At 39.1% G+C, this 20,624-nt stretch overlaps 1 protein-coding gene across 1 annotated transcript in view; it reads left to right on the forward strand.

Annotated features, from left to right (window-relative positions):
• PUDP (pseudouridine 5'-phosphatase) overlaps positions 1-20,175 on the forward strand; it is a 58,661-nt gene extending 38,486 nt beyond the window's left edge. Inside the window, exon 4 of the mRNA XM_081858781.1 lies at positions 18,523-20,175. Coding sequence (XP_081714907.1) covers positions 18,523-18,699 — 177 coding nt within the window. The 3' untranslated portion in view covers positions 18,700-20,175. The remainder of the gene's footprint in view (positions 1-18,522) is intronic.
• The last annotated feature ends 449 nt before the right edge of the window (positions 20,176-20,624 follow it).

Consider the following 20,624-nt stretch of genomic DNA (forward strand, 5'->3'; position numbering starts at 1 on the left):
TTTTATATTTCCTTGCATAGTGGTACATTTATAAGAATGTGTAATTACAGGACAATGCTGCCTTGTGGTCACCTTGCTCTTAGTCATTTTTGTATCAATTCTGGCCATAGAATAAATCCTAGACAACTGATGTTGTCACTGTGGTCAAAGCTCATGTATCGTTACTATGAAGAATCTTGCTGAATTAACGTATTTTTCGCTCTATAAGATGCACTTTTCCCCTCCTTAAAAGTAAGAGGAAATGTGTGTGTGTCTTATGGAGTGAATGCAGGCTGCGCAGCTATCCCAGAAGCCAGAACAGTGAGAGGGTTTGCTGTGCAGTGATCCCTCTTGTTGTTCTGGCTTCTGGGATCCAGAATATTTTTTCCCTGTTTTCCTCCTCCAAAAACTAGGTGTGTCTTATGGTCTGCTGCGTCTTAGTCTTATAGAGTGAAAATTATGGTACTTTGTAGGTAAACTGCACAGTGATACTAGGTTGTGTCATTCTTGTGGAGGACTGTAGCTTTGGTGGTGGGAAACCTCTGCTGGGTTAGCCCAAACAGTGTAAACATCCCTTCTTACACAAAGCAAACCTCACAAAAAAGCTTCCACATGTGAATCATAGAATCATAGAGTTGGAAGGGATCCTGAGGATAATCTGCAATGCTGGAACCTCCTGCATTGCTGGAATATGCAGTTGTCCCATAGGGGATTCAAACCAGCAACCTTGGTGTTATCAGCACCAAGCTCTAACCAACTGAGCTTTCCAGCTCATGCTTTGCTTTCTCCTTGAAAAAGCTTATACATAATATTATTTGCTACAAGCTTTAATTGTTTTGTTTCATGTATCGGATTAAATGCACTGCAGCCTGGAAAAGTTTGTTATAAAATGATAAAAATTCCACCCTTAAATGCTGCTAGAATAACATTTGTTTTATAAAAAACAGAAACACTAGCACTGCTCTTTACCTGTATGTAATCATTTTTTGTTAGCCAAAGAATATTTCATTTACTTTGTAAATGTTTTTGAAAACAAGCCTTTTCTGCCCTTTAAAATGGCTAGACACGGTGGTAGAATTAATGTATTTCAAGCTTTTGGGGAAAATCTTCCTAGTCGTCTACCTAAAGTGACTGATAATCAAGGCCTGCTTCAATATTCTCCCCTTGTGTGTTTGAAAGTTCCTATCTTTTTTATTATTGGTTAAGAATTTTCATCTTAAATTCTTTTGCACTGTTCAGTTACTTGATATCAAGGGGCATGATTTAGTTTGCTACCCAGACTCATACATGGGACTTGCATATTTGCTGCTTTTGAAGACTCCCTTTAGATTCAAAACACATGGCTATTTAATTTTGGGATTGCTATATGAGAAATGTAAAGCCTCATTGATCTCAGAACTGTTTTTGTAGTTCCAGGGAATCACGTGCCTAATTTCTTTTTTCTCATCCCCTTTTCCACAGCTATTCCTATAATGCTATTGGGAGTAAGGATATTTCCTTGGCAACCTCACGTTTTTGAGGGCTTAAAAAAATAAGGCTAGTCATGTTAATTTTTCCGTCACAGTTTGTTTCAGCAGCTTTTGCACGAACCTGTCAACTCTGATATTTGAGTTTTAATTTGCTCTTCAGAAAATAGTGTTAGTAAAACAGCCTCTCTTGCAACTTCTAATATTTATTCTACCATTTCCTGCCCAGTTTTCTGCTTGCAATTCAAGATTGTTGAGTTAAAACTTTGTATGATAAGTAGGGTTTTAAATAATGAAAGAAATCATATGCTTTCTTTGTTGCTGGACAGCTTCTCATATTCAACAACATGTCATTTCCTTAATATGTCCTTCTTGAACCCAGACCATCTTCCTTATTGTTGAATTTTCTGGCCTTTGCTGCTACTTCAGTGAATGCTAGTCATCAAGCATCAAACATTCCTTATCTAAGCTAGCTTTTCCCCACCTATATTCAGGAAAATATCCTATCTATATTTGACCACCATGAGTGGGCGTCCTGAAGAATGACAATGAGAATATGTCTATGTTGATTTTGTATCTGTCTGGGTAGTTTTCAACACAATTCTAGTATCTTCTGGACATAGCTGTCAACTTTTCCCTTTTCTTGCAAGGAATCCTATTCAGAATAAGGGAATTTCCCTTAAAAAAAAGTGAAAAGCTATGCTTCTAGATTAAGATAGAAGCTGGGGCCACTGCACTTCACTTCCATTCCAGCCTACAGGAATATTCCTATAGGAGTTCTACTGGTCTTCTCCCACAAGATTTTGGGTGTCACAAGATTGACTTCTATCATAATCCTGTTTAGCATCTACATGAAACCAGAGATGGCGTCTTCCTAGGGATTTTAACTGAGGTACCATTTCCACACTGATAAACTCTACTTCGCTTTTCCATCTAATTTACATGAAGCTGTGGGTGTTGTGAACAGGTACCTGGAGTCACTAATGAACTGAATCATGTGACTTAATAAACTGATACTCAGTCCAAACAAGACAGAAGTGTTCTTGGTTGGGAGTATACATGACTGCTAGATTCAGCTCTGCTTATGGCAGGTGGCAAGTATCTTTCTTTCATTTTTCTTGTTTATGGATTGCTAACTTCCCTTGCTTGGGTAAGATGCTTCTGGGGGTAGCTTTTCAACTCAAAGCACAGCTGAACCTGTTCTTTGGAGATGAGCAAACATTCACCTCTTCTCAAGAAGGATCCATCAGGTCCTCTTTTTGACAGTGACAAGCAAGATGCCTTCAAGAAGAGTGGCATGACAACAGTTCTTCCCCATAGTTTGTTTCCAGTACCTGATATTCGCATGTCTCTGAATGCTTCCATTTCACCTCAACAAATGGCATGACACCCATTGCTTTAAGAGTCAAGACCTTTTATCTCCTATTTATTTTGTCCCTTTCGGTAGCTTGCCCTTGTAAATGTTTAAGGAAACTTGTGTCCTTGATCCTGAAAGAAATGCACTTTGTGCCCTCTGTTAATGGCTCACTGACTTCAAACTGGCCGTAAAGGCAGCATAAAATAAATGCACCTATAAAAGAGAATAAGAATTTAATAATCCCCTGCAAGGAAGCAAATCTCTTTTGAGACAAGCAGCTGGGAAGGTCAATAAATAGACTTCGTAATAAGAAAACCCAAAACATTGAAGACTGAACAAAATTGTCGTCTAAATGTTAGAGGAGGAAACTAATGAAAATTACACTGCTTTTTAGCACCATGACATTAAAATGATATAAGAATGAATGGAGAAATATGTGAAGGTCAGTCAATATATCTGCAGGAAATCCCATGACTTCCTTGCTGCAAATTTAGATCCAGGCTCCTGGTTCTTCAAGGCCACTTTCCTCATGCACAATAAAATCGTATCTAAAAATAAATAAATAATGAAATGCCATAGCTTGGTGTAGTTATAGAAAGGCATTTTGATGCATCTGTTTCAAGGATGAGAAAATAAAATTTTAGAGGGATATAACTTTCTGTATGCACACAACTTTATGTACTTCTTAAACAATATTTCTTTCTGTGTAATATATTCTAATTATGTCTGCAGGCTTGGTGTGTCAAGCATAAGAGCTGATATACTTAGCAGTAAGCATTTTCTGAAGAGCAAGATGTGAATGATGGAGAACAACATTTGTTTATAAATCTCATACTAATATCAGCATGTATTTGTTCGAATCTAATTTCCTGCAGGCATTAGAAGGATTCATCTATGGCAGTTTTTATATGTGCCAGTTCTGTGAATGCTTCATATTTTAAGAATGTTACACTGTCGTTGAATTAGTTCCCACAAAGCAAGCAGAATGTATGAAGCAGTTGTCACCATGCAAACATCGAAAATTTATTCACCTAAACCAGTGGTACTGCCTCTAAGCCATCGCGTTCGAAGGTGCTAACAGTCTTGCAAATTCTGTAAGTGAATTTGGAAATTAAAATAATAGAAACCGAGGGGAGGGGGAAGTTCTCATAAAATGTTAATTATCAGAGGAAAATGTGCAAATTATTTTAAATCAAGTCGTGTTTTGTACTGTGTACAGTCTGTCTTTTTCTGAAAGTTTCCTCCACCAAAAACCGGAAAGGGCGGGGGAGAGAGAGAATAAGAGGTTGATCATGGAGGGGGCTTACCCAAAATGCAGACTTCTGAACACACACACACACACACACACACACACTGAACAATGGGAGATGTTTCTTGTGAAAGCTTGAGATTTTCTGGGAAAGCTGTCAATGTTCTGCTCAAAATTCTGGTGAAGCAAGAGACCAAAAAGGAACAGTACCTTGGACAGTTCCAAAGGGCCATGCTAAGGTAGCTACAGGATATGTTTTCTCTGTGCAGACAAGACCTGGAATGTGGAAGGTTCTGTTTCCTTTGAGAAGCTTGGTTGGTTTGTTAAGGAGCCTTTGACTTCTTCTGTATTCTTTCCCTTCTTAAGGCCAGGGAGACTGAAGTACTGCATCAGCTGTGTTATCTGGCAGGGAGAGCCCTGCAGACAAGACAGTTCCCCCATCCACCCATGCTAGCAGCCTGAACCTTGTCTTGATCAGAGTTTTCAGTTCCTCACTTCAGGGTCCCTGGGTTGTGACATACGTTTTCCAGTATCTTTGTAAGTGGAACAAATGCCATGATCTTGAGCCCAGGGAGATTTGTTAATTCTTCTTCAGGCCTTCCACACAGTCATCACAAACTGGCCTTCAAATCTTTCCTCAGTTTTAAAAGTAGCTTTTCATCTGCACTCATTTAAAGCAGCACCGTACCACTTTAAACAGTTAAGGCTTCTCCCAAAGAATCCTGGGAACTGGTAGGTTATCAAGAGAGCTGAGGGTTGTTAGGATATCCCTATTCCCCTCACAGAGTAACAATTGTCAGAGTGGTTTAACAATCAAGTCCCCTTTCCAGAAGACTCTGGGAAATGTAGCTTTGGGAAGGGATAAGAGTAGCTATGACTGGTTCCTGCTGTTGTATCTACCACTGAGCTATATTCTTATCCCCTTTTCAATTCATTTAGGGTGTACCCATTACCATTGGACCTCATTGTAGTTCTTCATGAACTGGTCATAAACACTGCCCTGCAGATGTGAACTCCAAGGAAAGAGCAATAGCAAGGCACCTTTCAGATAAACATATCTGCCCCATATGCTCCTGAGAAACCCCTTTGTTTCCTGAAACACAGTTTGGAAAGCTACTGGCATAATTAAATGTTGACCCAAAAAGTCATAGCAATATTGCAGGGTCTCCTCACACGCAATGTCTCAAATAAATTTGAGAGTGCTGTCTTCTAAGCAATACATGCCAACCATCTGGAAGAATTGGGATAACCTCGTTTGTAATATGACCTCGTTACTTTAGAATCACATCATTTCTATCCAACTGCCACTCAAGAAATACATCCTTTCACTTGATTACATCCCAGATAGACACAATAAAGTTATCATTTCTTCTCCCTCCCTACACCTTTGTAAAAATACATTCTGTGAATTCCTCTGTACCAAAAAAAAGCTGCTTATTTTCCCCTCAAAATGGAGTAGTGTTTATGCAACAGCGAATGTTGCCGAGTATTCTAATTAAGAGCTCACTGAAGGGCATTCAAGACATGCAAATGTAAAGATTTCTATTTCTGTGCTGCTGACTTGTTTTCTTCAAATGATGCTCACCTTAACCTTGCATCTGCGCTACTGCTTAGTTTGTTTTCATGGAGTTTTCCTATTGTATAGTGGCAGTAACTCAATATAGACATCAAAAGAACAATGTGCCTGTGTGCAGTTACCTAAATATCACCTTTATGTAAACATCTGAATATCAGAGTAATCCAGCAGTTATGAAACAGTTTTACCTTTATATGTTTACACATTATGAGTTGATTATAGGAATTCCTCATTTTTTACTATTGAGGTGTGCATTTTGATATATTGGAGTTGAATTACTGGCTGAAAGGATTGGCTGTATTCCTGGAGATAAGAGAGCGCAGCAGCTCGAGTGGATGGTCAAAAGGGCAGTGCCACAACAATGGTTCTGTGCAATCTATGGAGCCCCAAATGCACAACAAAAATGTCCTGATTCAGCCAGGCTACATTTTATACATACATGACAGCTACGGACATGGTATAGAAAATATCCCCTGACAGTCACATAGATTTCAGCAATAACTTAACAGAGTATACGAAAGAAACAGGTTGAAGTCCTGTAGCCAGCTGAAGGTTTCCACAGCTTACTGTTCTTCAAACTTTAAGCCTTTAAGGTGAAGCCTATACCTTCTAAGTTGACTCAAGGACTCCACTCACCCCCTTGTTCAACCTTCCACTTTGGGGTTATTTTAGTGGAGCACGCAGCTTCTTTATAGATGCTCTTGGAATCTGACAGGTCCCTTGGCAGTTCTGTGGAAATTGGCTTCCACCTCCAAAGTCTATAGGATTGTTCCCACAAACTCAAGAGATTGGTTCTGCCCATCTGAATATGAAGCTCTATTTGGGTTGCTCTTGCTATTCCTTCCTTCCTAATAGTCAATCCCTTTTTAGAATGTTCAGGAACACACATTTTGCTTTACAGTGGTACCTCTGGTTACGTACTTAATTCGTTCCAGAAGTCCATTCTTAACCTGAAACTGTTCTTAACCTGAAGCACCGCTTTAGCTAATGGGGCTTCCTGCTGCAGCTGTGCCGCCACCGCACAATTTCTGTTCTCATCCTGAAGCAAAGTTCTTAACCCGAGGTAACCTGAAGCGTATGTAACCTGAGGTACCACTGTATGTGGGTTTACAGACTCCTCTTGGGCAGGGAGAAAGTTCAGAAACAAACACACACAAACATATATATACACACAAACAGAGAGACACACCCTTTGGGGAACCAAAATAAGCAGCATTTTTGTTCTTTTAAAACCTAATTCTTCAGACGCTTTACACAGCAGGAGCCCCAAATTGCAAATATTGTAGCTATTTAAAATTCATTTATTCGTTAGTACTTCAATAAGACTGCTGTTAAGTGGGTCACTCAAACACATTCTCCCTTTTTTCTAGATATTCTGTACATCAAAAGCAGAACTTGAATAATACAAAAGGTTTATCATGACATTACTAAAACTGTGCACATCGAATTTCCATTTTGTATCTTCTTAAATAATGTACAAATAACTATTTTTGCACATCTTGGCAGCACACAGCTCTTTATTTTTAAATGATCTCAAAACTATCTTAACAGTAACCCAAAGCTCACTCAAATAGCATTTTAATCTATTGTCATATGTCTAGGATTACATAGCCTCCAGCTGCAAAATCATGTGTTGCATCTTTTAGGTTGAAATTTGACCAAATGGAACTGGGCCAAGCATTTTTGTAGTTGCTCTTGAGGAATGAAAAGATACCCAGGCACATGTCTGTACCTTTTGAATAGCAAAACATTGCAAGCAGTTTAAGGAACAAACTTGCACAGCTCTAGATTGAAAGAGATTGTATAGGCTCATTTTGAAATTGCTGTTTCCAAAGTCGTCTTCTTTTTAAAAAAAAAAAAAAATTAAGGAGAATATTAAACTTCAAACTCCTGATTCTATTTTAGGTAGGAGTGCTCTGAACTATCTCCTCACCAAATATCAAATATAGTCTGTATGTGTGTGGGAGCTTATGGTTTTAACTAGTCATTTAATTGCCCATAGGTTACAGAGCACTGGCATTAAAAAATGGTTTTCACAGTGAATATGTGATAAGGAAAGGGCACTGAATAATTTTCTGCAGGAAGATTGTGACTTTGGTGTAATGGCTGGTATCCACAAACTATTTGAGGGGAGATGATCAATAGCTAGACCCACAAATGGTGGTGTATCCACAACGCATATACTGGGTGTTCTACAACTGTGCGCCCATATGAAGTCATACTGTGATGCCTTGCCTTGTTGATGTACTCTTAGTTACAGGATCTAGGCAGCTGATTATTTCTGTCTTAATGGAATCCTTGATTTAAAAGGTAAAAAATGCATTTCGACCCTTCCCCTTTTACTTCTCTGGAGTTGGACCCAGCAGAAGATCCAAAAAGTGCTTTGATGACTAGATTGTAGCAGCCCACCTCACGGGGCTCAAGGTGGTATACATGGCTCTTTGTAGAATTGCAGGTGCACTAGTAGAATTCACCAATTCCCCACACTTCACTATTTATACAGCTCTTTTGTAAAGTACTTCAGTGATTAATAGAAAATGATACATACCGTACTATCAGTGTGCTATCATGGTTGGTGAACAAGCTGTATTTTTTATGTTGTGTCCCTGTCAACATATCCTTAGGACTTCGTATCAGTATAACAAATTTATATTGGTGATGTATGAAATGTACAATTTTTACCTTTTAATCCATGAACTGCAAGGCAGATTGTGGAGTTTATCTGTGAATGGCACCAGGTGCTTTGTCAGTAGGCAGCTAAATGCTAATTTTATTCTCTTTGGACAGTGTTAAAAATTCATAAGGGATAACTTTTTATGCTAAAAGATTACACTATTTGATGCTGTTTTGAACAAGGATGGAAACAGATTATTATTATTATTATAGCAGCAGCAACAAGAACAAATGTGTCTGGGTGCGGCTTTTTTGTTTGTTTCCATTATCACAGATGGTATAAACTTAATGAAAGAAGCTAGCAACTTTTTAAAATTTATTCCCACTGCTTGTGCCAGTGCTTAAATTCATCTTTTTCCAAAGTGTCTTTAAAACTTCTTCAGGTTTAAGACCAATTTTCAGATATGAATCAGCTGGAAGAATTTTCCCCACTGCAAAATTGCTTTGATGCAGTACTTCCAAATTATTGTCATAGCTGCATAGAGATGTTCATTGTGTCTGCACTCTTATCGAAAGCTTAATGGAATGTCTACTATACCTTCTCAGTGTTTATTGGGCCATTCATAAATGGCTTTAAAGACTTGAAGCAGAACAATCTTACTTCCTTAGTAATCTCACTCTTAATTTATTTTAATGCTTTCTAGACAAAAGCTATTCATATCCAGTATCAAGAACAATCTTAGCTTTCATAGCCATCAAACCATGTTATTGAGCTTAATATATATCAGCAGTGTAGCTCTATAGAAAGTAGCTACTAGGCTTATTGAAAAAAGCTGTATGCTCTGTACCTAATTTATGATATCAAGAGTAGTAGTAATAATAAAATGTAAAAATACATTTTTCACTTTTTGAGCCAATAAGCCTGATTTCTATAGATCCACGATCCCACAATTATTGCAGTATATAGTACAATTGCATCTTCGGCACAATTAACTTGCATGATTTCAACCTTGTGCAGTTAAAGCCAGCTGGTTGAAATTGGCAAATTAAATGCTTGCAAGGTGGGGAGCTTACAAGCTCTTTTGGGGCTGGGTTTTCCCAGCACAGAAAGAGCGTCCAAGTTTTCCTCCTTACTTACAAAGCAAGTCCTGATCAGAGTACAGGCTCTGGAATGCTCTTGTGAGATTCTGTGGGAACTCAGATGACCCTGTGAGGTCTTGTGAGACATCCCCGAGCCTGCTTGGTATTCCAGCTCCAGAAAATAAGGATGCTCACATGGGGGCAGTTCCAAGGGGCACTTCGAGTATATGTGTTTTGGCATATATGCACCATTCCCTTGCATAAGATGCAATCATATTGTATTCTGTATACCAAAACCATTTTCCCCACCCATTCCCTGGCTTTACATTTACATTTCTAGGCATCTCCTATTGCTTTTTTCAAATTATGAAAAATAATAGCTGTTAATTGTAGCACTCAAGCGGGGCTAGATGAAATCCAGTTAAACTATTGCAGTATTCTTTCCCTCCACAGTGAAGGACAGCACTAAGATTGTTCTTGATGCTAGATATGAATAACTTGCATAGAAAGCACTAAAATAAAATTAAGAGTCAGATTACTAAGAAAATAAGATTACTAAGAAAGTAAGATTGTTCTGTTTAAGAGTCTCTTAAGCCATTTATGAATGTCCCAATAAACTAGACACCAACTTTTTCTCATTTTGTTTTCTGTACAGACATCCCATGCATCCCAATGCTGGAAAGAGTTATTATACAGCCTAGCAAAATATTTTTTTAAAGGAAAATAGTGTTTATAAATTGCTGTGGGGAGGAACTACCCTTGCTAGGTTTCACTAGTCATTTTTCCTTCCTTATATCCTCCTGCAGTTGTAAAATGGGAGGTACATAGCTACTAAATTAAATACCTATTTCTGAGTATGCTTTAGCTGCGTAATATATACATTCAAACTCTGTCAATGGTCACTGATTCTCTTTAGGATTTTACTCTAATTGTCCCACAACTTTATTACAGTGGACCCTCGGGTTATGTTACCTTCAGGTAACTTAACTTTCAGGTTGCGAACATGGCACACCCGGAAGTGTATACTTCCAGGTTTCGCCCCATGCGTAGAAGCGCCCTATCGCACATGCGCAGAAGCAGCGCCTCATGTTGCAGACTTTTCAGGGTACATAAGGACCCCTGGAATGAATTAAGTTTGTATCTGGAGGGTCCACTGTAATGTTATACTAAGATCTGTAATCAGTGGGTTTACATTCTTGCTTAATCAGTAGCCCTATTGTACTGTCACATATTTTTCTTCTTTTATTTTTGTTGTCATTATTTTAGTTCTATTTCAAAATCAAATTCCATGTTTTAAAAACTGGTGTGGGGTTTTGCCACTTGTCACCTGTGAGTGCCAGTGTGCCACCAGTATTTCTTGTGAAAGTTTTCAGTAAATATCATCTCAGAATTCACAGTGCATGAGAGACTGTTTGCTCCTGCTGAGGTCCCATTTGCACAGGCTCAGACTTTGTTCAGACCAGGTTTGCACAGGCTCAGACTTTGTTCAGACCAGGTTTCTCCATGGTTTTGAGTTTGGTGATAAGTTGTAATTCAGCAGCTTCTCTTTCCAGTCTATTTCTGAAATTCCTTTGTAGTAAAACAGCTACTTTGAGATCTTGTATAGAATGTCCTGGGAGATTGAAATGTTCTCCTACTGGTTTCTCTGTCTTGTGATTCTCCTACTGGTTTCTCTGTCTTGTGATTCCTGATGTCCGATTTATGTCCGTTTATTCTTTGGCGTAAGGTCTGGCCTGTTTGGACCTTGGATTCTTATCTCATTATACATGACAAAGCCATTTTGCACCTTTTCACCCCTTGCTTTTTCCTGTAAGACCTATTGCGGTCGTTAAGAGTCGTCAACAGGCTCATCACAGCTATCTGCCAATCACCCATTCCCACCACCCTTCTGAGTAATACCCCTCCCCACCTTCTCACTATATAGAAGGGTCTGGAAACTTCTGTTTCAGTGTATCTGAAGAAGTGTGCATGCACACGAAAGCTCATACCAAGAACTGACTTAGTTGGTCTTTAAGGTGCTACTGGAAGGAATTTGTTTTGTTTTGACTATGGCAGACCAACACGGCTACCTATCTGTAACTACATGTCTCAAACCTCTTTAAACATGCTCTCATTTCATTGGATGCAAAATCAGACAACCACCTCCCTTCCATTCTGAGCAAAGGCTGGGTGAATCAGTGCAGCAGTGGTTTATGTAGGCAACTTTTTGCTGCTAATGAAAAAAACCACAAACAACATTTTGTTTTCTTGACTTTCTTCTGCTCTTTTTGACTTGGCAGCTATTTTGTGTTACGCCACACCCATAACACTTTCTTGAAATTCTAAATGTGCTCACTGCCCCAGAAAGCTTGGGGACTCCTACTTTAATCAATAGATGCTTTACTCGTTTTATAGCCCCACTAGATGTTGCATTTTCAACTGCAATAGAATCTGCTTTGGAGGTGGAAAGATTTTATCAACAAGAAAAACTCAGAACATATAGACTAGCTGAGAAAAATATATGCGGCTGCATACATACTTATAGCACTCCGTCCTGAACCCCTGGCCTACCTGGCAGCAAGTCGGTATGCTAAGTCCAAAGTTCAAAATCTGAGGTTTGATCCAAAGTCAAAAGGTCAGGGAACAAGGTTCAGAGTCAATTCAAGTAACCAAGTCTGAAGTCTAGCAGGCAGGATACAGTTCAGAGTCAAACCTGAAAAGCCTAACTTTTGTGTAGATTGAATGTTGTGGCACACAACAGGACAGGACAAATCTATGACAAAGTGTCAGGGATGGAATTAGCTGCTCAGCACACCTTCTGTCTCCTCAAAATCTGTTCCAGGAAGCATTGGAGGTGCTGCAGTGGCAGCAGGGAGAATTGGCAGAACTTGTGTCCCTCTCCATTCCAGTGACAGAAGCCTCAGTTGGAGCAAAGAACCTATGTGGGGACATATTTGATAATGATGCTTAACTGTCTTGGCTCTGTGCTTTGTTGTTATAAGAAAAAATGTTATTAGACCCAACTGTTATTCTTACAATAGACAAAGGAGTCATGTTGGATTCAGGTACAGAGAAAGAAAACAACAACAAACAAAATATAAGTATATCAGTCTTTTTGAGGGGCAAAGTGGCATTCCAGCTTGCACTCTTAATAACTGCTGGAGTATTCTCATATCCTTGGATTTAATATATTAATAGGGAGGGGGAAAGGGCAGTTGGTCATCACTGTGAGTCCATTTTTTTTAGTGATCTCTGCAAGACTCCCATCATTTGATTCAAAATACTGCTGGGATGTTGACAATAGGTGTCAGTACCAATAAAAACTGAAGGAAGATTAGGTACATTTATTTGTTGCAGCATTAAAGCCACCATAATTATGGGTCATTTTCCCAGCTTATTGGTAATTAAGTGTTTTAATTGCCTCCGGTTCCAAAGAATTAGTTAAGCTTTTCCATTATGCATATTGCATTCCACAGTCATTGTCGTTTTTCATACAATAAGCTTAATGACATCATGGAAGTCAATTAGATCTTTCAAGGGGACGTACTGAAGTATATTTATTTATACTGTGTGGATTAAAGAAAAGTTTCTGAACAGCCTTGATAATGGTGTTTTGTGCAACGCAGAAGGATCTAAAGGCCAAGTATGTCAGAGTTGTTCCCTTTTCTGCTTTCTGAATGCAGTGGGAAATGGAAGAGTGTGGATTTATGTCTCAGACTAGCTAGATTGTTCACAAAGCCCACAGACAGGAAAGCTCTTCCAGAATTTTACAGCAGCTGTTCAGAGCCTAGCAATGTTGTTGGGTTCTTATTACTGGCAATACCAACAGTCAGTAGTCTCTGACTGAAAGAATATTAAGGCATTATCACAAGGAATTCTTCCGTTATTTCCAGGGGTGTTGGTAGGGAGGGTTGGCATTTGTAATTCAAATTAAAACCCTACATTACCCAGAATGTATGTTAATATTTTAAAATTAATATTTGCCAGTGGCTAACTTGAGATATTTTAAAAGCATTCTTAGTATCTCTTGTGAAAATGTCTTTAATCTTCAACTTAAAATGAAAACTAAGAAAGAGAATTTAGTGAAAATGAAAAGATGCTTTGTGAAGGGAGAAGTTAAGAAGTTGAAAAGAATTCATATTAGCAGATTGTAAGGTATTGTGTCTCAGGTGTATTTTTTAAAAAGACTTCTTTAGAAATCAATTTCATTTCATTGTTGTTCGCTGATATATTGATGGACACAAGAGGCCAGGCCCTAGATGGATAAGGTACAAATAAATGTGCTGTGTGCAGTTTTTGGGCTGATAACTGCTGTGGGGATAGCTCAGTCAGTAGAGAATGAGCCTTAATCTCTGATTACTCTTAATCTCTGGGTTTTGGGTTCCAGCCCTATGCTGGAAAAAAAAAGTTTATTGAATTGCAGAGTGTTGGACTAGTTGACCCTTGTGGTTCATTCCAGCCCTACAATTATATAACTCTACGACTCTATAGCATTTATATCCATTTAGATGCATACTTTTGAAACCTGATGATTAAGAAATGTGTTGGTATGGGTCTGGCCTTTTTCTTCTGTTTCTCGTATTGTAATCTGAGCATGAGCAAAAGAAGCACTTGTCCGAGAGTGCCAAGTTATGGCAGGGAACAGGAAATGCCTGGAGAAGAGATGTGATGGTCTTGGGTTCTGCTTAGAAACAGGTGACATTAAATAATTTCCTGAGAGTTTTGTCAACTGAGACTAATAGCAAGAGCACCTAGAGCACCCTTCTGCAACATGATGTCTTCCAGATGTTTTGGACTTCAACTTCCATCCTAAGAGCATAAGAAGAACCTGCTGGATCAGGCCAGTGACCCATCTAGTCCAAAAACATCCTGTTTTCACAGTGGCCAACCAGATGCTTGTAGGAAACCTGCAAGCACAAGAGCATTTTCGATAACTGGTATTCAGAGGCAGAACATAGTCCTCACCGCTAGTATCCATTGATAGCCTATTCCTCCATGAATTTTCCCAGTCCTCTTTTAAAGCCATCCAAGTTGGTGGCCATCATTGTCTCCTGTGGGAAGGGGCTCCACCATCCCTGACTATTGGACACATTGGCCGGTGGCTGAAGGGAGCTGAAATTCAAATCTCAAAGGTACCAGGCTGCGGAAGACTGGCTTAGATACTTGAGAGTTCCTGGGGAACACCTTAGCAAGACTGAACCTTGATAAGTCCATGTAAAAAGATTGGGCATTGAATGAAGTGGTTGTAAATAGCATGAGGACATCTCCATCTATATCCTTCAAACTTCATTTCTTTTATGCCTCTCTCATTCCCCCTCAGCAGCTCCAGTTGTAGTTTCTAGATGTTGGGCTAAAACCATGTTTGAGCAATATGGGAGATATATATTTTATGGTCATGGCTGGGTCAGAAATTCATGCACCTTTTAAGTGAAACTCTGCCATACTATGACTTGATTAAGTAGACATAGCCACCATATGGTAACCAGCACCATTGGGGAGGGGGGTAACATCGCAGCTGCCCCCCCGGACATGCGCCACGCACCCCCCACTGCGCCGGACCATGCAGCTTCACCACTGATGGTAACCTCACCAACTGGAGGATAAAGTATTATTTCCAAAGATGGTGAACTAAAATCCTCTTTATTCTCTATTCAGTATCTTTGGCTGTTTGGAGTGCATGCTTCTAAATTCCTTTGTGCTTCTCTGATTAGCCATCTCCTTGGTATGTTTCATTACTTAAAGCCATGTCCTTGTATTTTCGACATGTGCTCAGATTTGTATTGCCAGCCAAACTCAGAGACAAGTCAGTATTGAGTCATCCTCAAAGTTTGCATGGAAATTCATCAGTTTTGATTTGCAAAATTCTGTTTCCCCTAGTGTCGCTACCAGGAATCACCCTTATACTTTAAAATCAAATAGATTTATAGCTGCAGTTTTGTTTAACTGTATGCTGCTGTTCCCAGTTACTGAGCATATTCTACTCCTAGTTTGAACCTCTGGAAATTTTAGACCTGGGTGGTAGAAGCAAAGCTTCCTTCCTTCCTTCCTTCCTTCCTTCCTTCCTTCCTTCCTTCCTTCCTTCCAACATGTTTACATGAGCACAAGCTTAAGGGCCAGATTCTAGCTGGATAGACTCTGATATGCATCCAACTCAGAGGAATTGAATTTTGTCCAGTGCTGGCCCTGCCTTATTATGGTCTGCAAATGAACAGATTGCTGCATCCCTACAGCAGGCTGCACAATCACTGGAGCTAGGTTGTTGCAGGTTCACCTGTGATACAGCATTCATGAAAACAGAAGATTCATTGTGCCGTGGCTTTGTAGAAGCATAAGGAATCTTTTAATGGCAGGGGGCATGATTGTTCCTTCAGACATCCTATTACCCGTTTATCAATGCCGTTCAGAAGTGTGGCTTCCCTGTTGGGGAGAATGCTTGCCCCGAATACATATGGATTCTAATCAGTGTCCCAGATGTCCTCTTCCTTTTCTCCAAGAATTTTTTATATGAATAATTAGTCACAATGGGGACAATTTACAGTCTGCAAGGAAAACACTTCTTACATTTATTCACAAAGGAGTCAATTTAAAGTCTGTGAGGGAAATGCCGCGTTTCTTAATTTTGATCCAGGACTAAAATACTTTCATGTATCAGTATTTTGCATCCTTAAGGGTACTGTTGACTGTGCCACATTAGGCTGCGGAAAGGAAAAGGCAAATAGAGTTATCAATGAGAACAGAACACCCTTTTAGCAATGCACAGATACAGACAAACATCCTACCAAACCACTAAATGGGCAAGCTTGAATTCTAGATGTTGGTTTGATTACTAATTTATTAAGGAATTCAGTATTTAAGGGAATATTATAAAGCTTTTAGAAACTTCCTCATTTAAGTGAAATTAATTACTGCTTAATATATTACACCTTCATGTACTGACATATTTAACACCTGACATAATTAATTTGTTCTATAAAATCAATGTGAGGCGAACCACCAGAGTTCCTTAGATACCTTCTGAACAAGGTTATCAATTTATCTATCATCTCATGCATTACTTGCCTTCCAACTAGGAGCTCAGAGCAGTGTACTTCGAGCTAGCCTATTTTTCTCAGCAGCCCTGCACAATAGGTAAGGCTGAGGGATGCTGACTATAGATGTTCAAAGTGCTCGTGCATGGCTCCCCCCACCCCAGTTTGCTTTCTCTTTTTGTGCTCTTTTCTTGCAAGCACTAAAACCAGAATTGGGGAACTGAAACCAATGCCCCCCCAACAAAAATTCATTTCAACACATGAAGAAATGGTTTCTGATAGACTTCTACATCTTATGCAAACCTTCCACAAGATGGTTGACCAAATGCATTTGTTGGTTTCTATTATTTTTTTCAAGAAATCAGAAGAAAAATAGACACTGAAATCTTGTCACATTGAGATTAATATGGAATTTTTTGCTTCAGATTGTAGTATGCAATGGTAGCTAAACTGTTGTATTAAAAAACCACAAGTGTGTAGTAAGTTTTACTGAAATATTTGCTTTGCATTTTCAATTTATAAATTCAGAGTTAGCACTTAAATTGTTTTATTCTGACCTTTTCTTTCTACACTCCTAACACATCATTTGAGACAGACTGTAGACCAAGAGATGCTGTTCTCTTATGGTGATATAAATCTCTAATATTTACAACTTAACTGAAGGGGGAGGATACAGAACAGTGATATTTTAGTAACAAAATGAGCTCATTTAATTTTCACAATACAGGTCTGATGTGTATTTATTGCTTAATAAAGAATTGGTTCCCTATTAAAGAATAAGAATGACTGAAATAAAATGTCATCATCCCCCCCTTAAAATTTGTATCTGGTTGAGAACTGAGGAATACATAAGTAAATGAATAAGAAATATTTCGGCTATAATGTTTTTGTTTTGTAATGACAACAATAATGCACAGTTCTAGCCACGGCACTGCAATAATGTTGTGTGAAATAGCTGCTTGTCTTACTGGATCAAATGTTTTTATGGTGAAATCTGTCATAATTGTCCATGAACACCATTGAGTGTGGAGGCTGCAGTCAGAGTCAGCAACGTAATTGGCACAAGAGCCTGTAGAGAAATGGGTCAGTGCTTCTGACTGTTAATCAGAAGGTTGGTGGTTTGAGCCCACCCAGGGATAGCTGTGGACAGGATTCCTATATTGCAGCCGGTTGGGCTAGATGACCTTTACGGTCCTTCTGTCTCTACGATTCTATGATGAACTGGCAGGTAGGAGCTGGCACATTAATGAGCTTTGAAGGAAGTTGTTCACCCAAATGAGTCTGAAGGACTTTACTCGCTGCCTTTCCCTGCTTCTTCTGGATCATTGCCTGCAGCTGAAAACAGAAGGAGAGCCTGTTGGATCGGGCCAATGGCCCATCTAGTCCTGCATCCTGTTCTAACCATGACCAGCCACATGCCTTTGAGATATCTATAAGCAGGACCTAAGCACAACATCACTATCCCCTCCTACATTTTTCAGCCACTGATATTTAGAAACATGCTGCCTCTGACCATGAAGGCAAAGCATAGCCATCATGGCTAGTAGCTAATGATAGCTTTATGCTCCGTGATTTTGTCCAATCCTCTTTTAAAGCCATCCAAGTTGATGGCCATCATTGTGACTGCATTCAGACACCCATTTTCCCAATGTTTCCTTAGCGGATAATTTCCATTTTTGGAAATCTGGAAAGTTTAGTGCTCATTTCCATGTTAATTGCTTCCCAAAGGAATCTGCTTGCAACCCGTTTAAGAAGGAAAATTGCAGGATGAAATTGGGGGCAGTATCTTGGCATATAGTTCTTTCCATGGGTGAATCATGGGGAAAGAAGAAGCACACAAAAAAGTGGTGACTTTTTGAATGATGTCCGCTTTTGTGTCATACTACGGCCACTAAACGTTAATGAAATTAAGTGTGACATTGCGGTATATTGATCAAAAAGCCACAGTTCCACAATTCAACAGGCAATTCCATAGGTTAACTATGCACTTGTGTGAAGAAGTCTCTTTTGGTGTATATGCATATGTTTAAAAATGCATTCTTAAACTACTGGTATCTTCTAAGTAAAGTATTCCCTGAAGACTGTAAAAAAATTGTGTATATGACATAGGAATTAAAGCCAAATAATTTCATTTGCTGGCTATACGCAGAATCAATTTTCTGATTATGGTACTCTGTTTTCTTTCTACTTCTCAGTGTCTTGTCTTTGAAGATGCCCCCAATGGAGTCAAGGCATCACTGACAGCGGGAATGCAAGTGGTGATGATTCCAGATGAAAACCTGAACAAAGATCTTACGAAAGAAGCAACTCTAGTACTCAAGTCGATGGCTGATTTCAAACCAGAATTGTTCGGTTTACCACCATTTGATTGAGAATAGTTTAATTTTTAAAACATTTTAATTTAGCCATATTGATTTCAGGGAAAAAAGGCTTTTTAGACTATTGTAATCATATGTTCCACTTTTATTATTAGACTGCTGAAAATAAATATCATTTATTAAAATTGCACAGATGGAAAGATTGTACACCAGACCCCTTGCCCTTGAAACTTATAGCCACTTAGATGGGAACTCAAAAGGCCCACCCAGTACTAAACACAGGAGGTAGATTTTCAGAGGGATTGCAGCATATCAGCTGTGATCTCGAAGAAATTATCCCACCCAGACAGCAGTTAGCCTTAGGCACAAAGCTCTCATTGGTGCCAGTAATTGGGATCTTGAAAATCCTCATAGGCCATCATGGAGTTAGGGATTGGCTGAGCAACTATTTCCATTCTGATTAGGTCTCATTGGCACTCAATTATTGGTCTAGCCCATCTGTTCAGACTCATTCTGTCCCATTGTACACATTTTGCCTGCCCTTTTTACATTAAGTGCACATTGTTCAGTGCTCTTCATCTGTAAAATATTCAGTTTGTACACATCTTTTACATAAATTATGTACTTTTGTGCACAGAAAATGCATTGCAAAATCTGGAGAAGTGCATAATCTGAGCGGGCATTCCAATCCACCCGCAAGTTCAGGTGTGTCAAGTTGGGTTGGACCATTCCAAAAAACAAAACAAGAAACCAGATCAATTACTCCCTCATCCCTAAAAGCAGTATAGGGAAAAGCAGTATATGCAGGTTCCTTTACTGTGTCTAAATGGGTCTTGAATTATGTCTTGTTTTTTTTTTCTGCCTTGCTTGAAATTCCGCATTTCTATAATGTTCTGGCTTCATCTTGATTGAGGGATATTATGTACTATAAGCCCATGATACAAAATCTGTTGCAAAATTCTTACTTGCCTGGATCAAAGCCAGACAAACAGGTTGTAAGACTGCAGGCAGGACTCTGCTAATTTGAACGTTTCTTTCAAAGTAATTGTTTTAGTTGTGTGGTTATAATTCCTTTATACAGTTGCTACCAGCCCAACAGAATATTCTCTTGTCGTTGTCTTTGCTTGAACAGACTGGCCATGTTCCTTTGCTGTTCTGTTTTTATTTTCATTGTGCTTTTTCCTTCCCCAGCAGTGCCAATGGTAGAGAAAACGTCTCTTGCTAGCTTCAGGATCCCTCTCCTAAGTGCCAAAACAGTTCTACTTCTCCTCCTCCCTGTTTATCTTGATTAACCTTGTCTGGTGACTTCGTGATTGCATCATTTGTTCAGATTCAGTTTGCTGGGTGATGTTTTCATTGTTGCCTTTTCTGGCGCTTTGATCAGAACTGCACCATCCTCACATGTCTTCAGATGGCATCTGCAATGTTGCCCATGGAAAACAGAATTGTATGTACCTAGCACTGACCTGTATTCAAATTCTTTATCAGGAAAAAGCAAATAATTGGATTTAAATAAATTCTTCTAATCAAGGTGTTTGCATTTTTGTTTTTCTTTTTCTTTTCTGTAATTCCATTTCTGCTATCCCGGAGAGAATGAACAGCGAACCAGGTAGAGTGGTGAGGGCCACTTCCTGGATATCCTGCTCTGGATTCATAAAGGTTCACCTGATACCACCCACATGTTCTCAAGCATATTGCTAAAGAAAAGGGGGCATTTTTTTAAAAAAGAGGGGGGAAGGATTGTGGATTTTATGATGTTACAATATTGTGCCTTATACCAAATCACAAAGTGTGATCACCTCAACTGAAAACTTATACCTAAAGTACCCTAAAGCTTATACATTTGTTTTCTCACCTACATGATTATAGGCTACTTGGTCAGTACTATTTGGAGAGAGTCTTTAAAGACTCCCTCAAGGCAAATCTTTAAAAAAATGTACCATATTTTTCGCTCTATAAAACGCACCAGACCACAAGAC

Source organism: Podarcis erhardii, assembly GCF_964252035.2.
Source record: "Podarcis erhardii genome assembly, chromosome: 4".
NCBI lineage: Eukaryota > Metazoa > Chordata > Lepidosauria > Squamata > Lacertidae > Podarcis > Podarcis erhardii.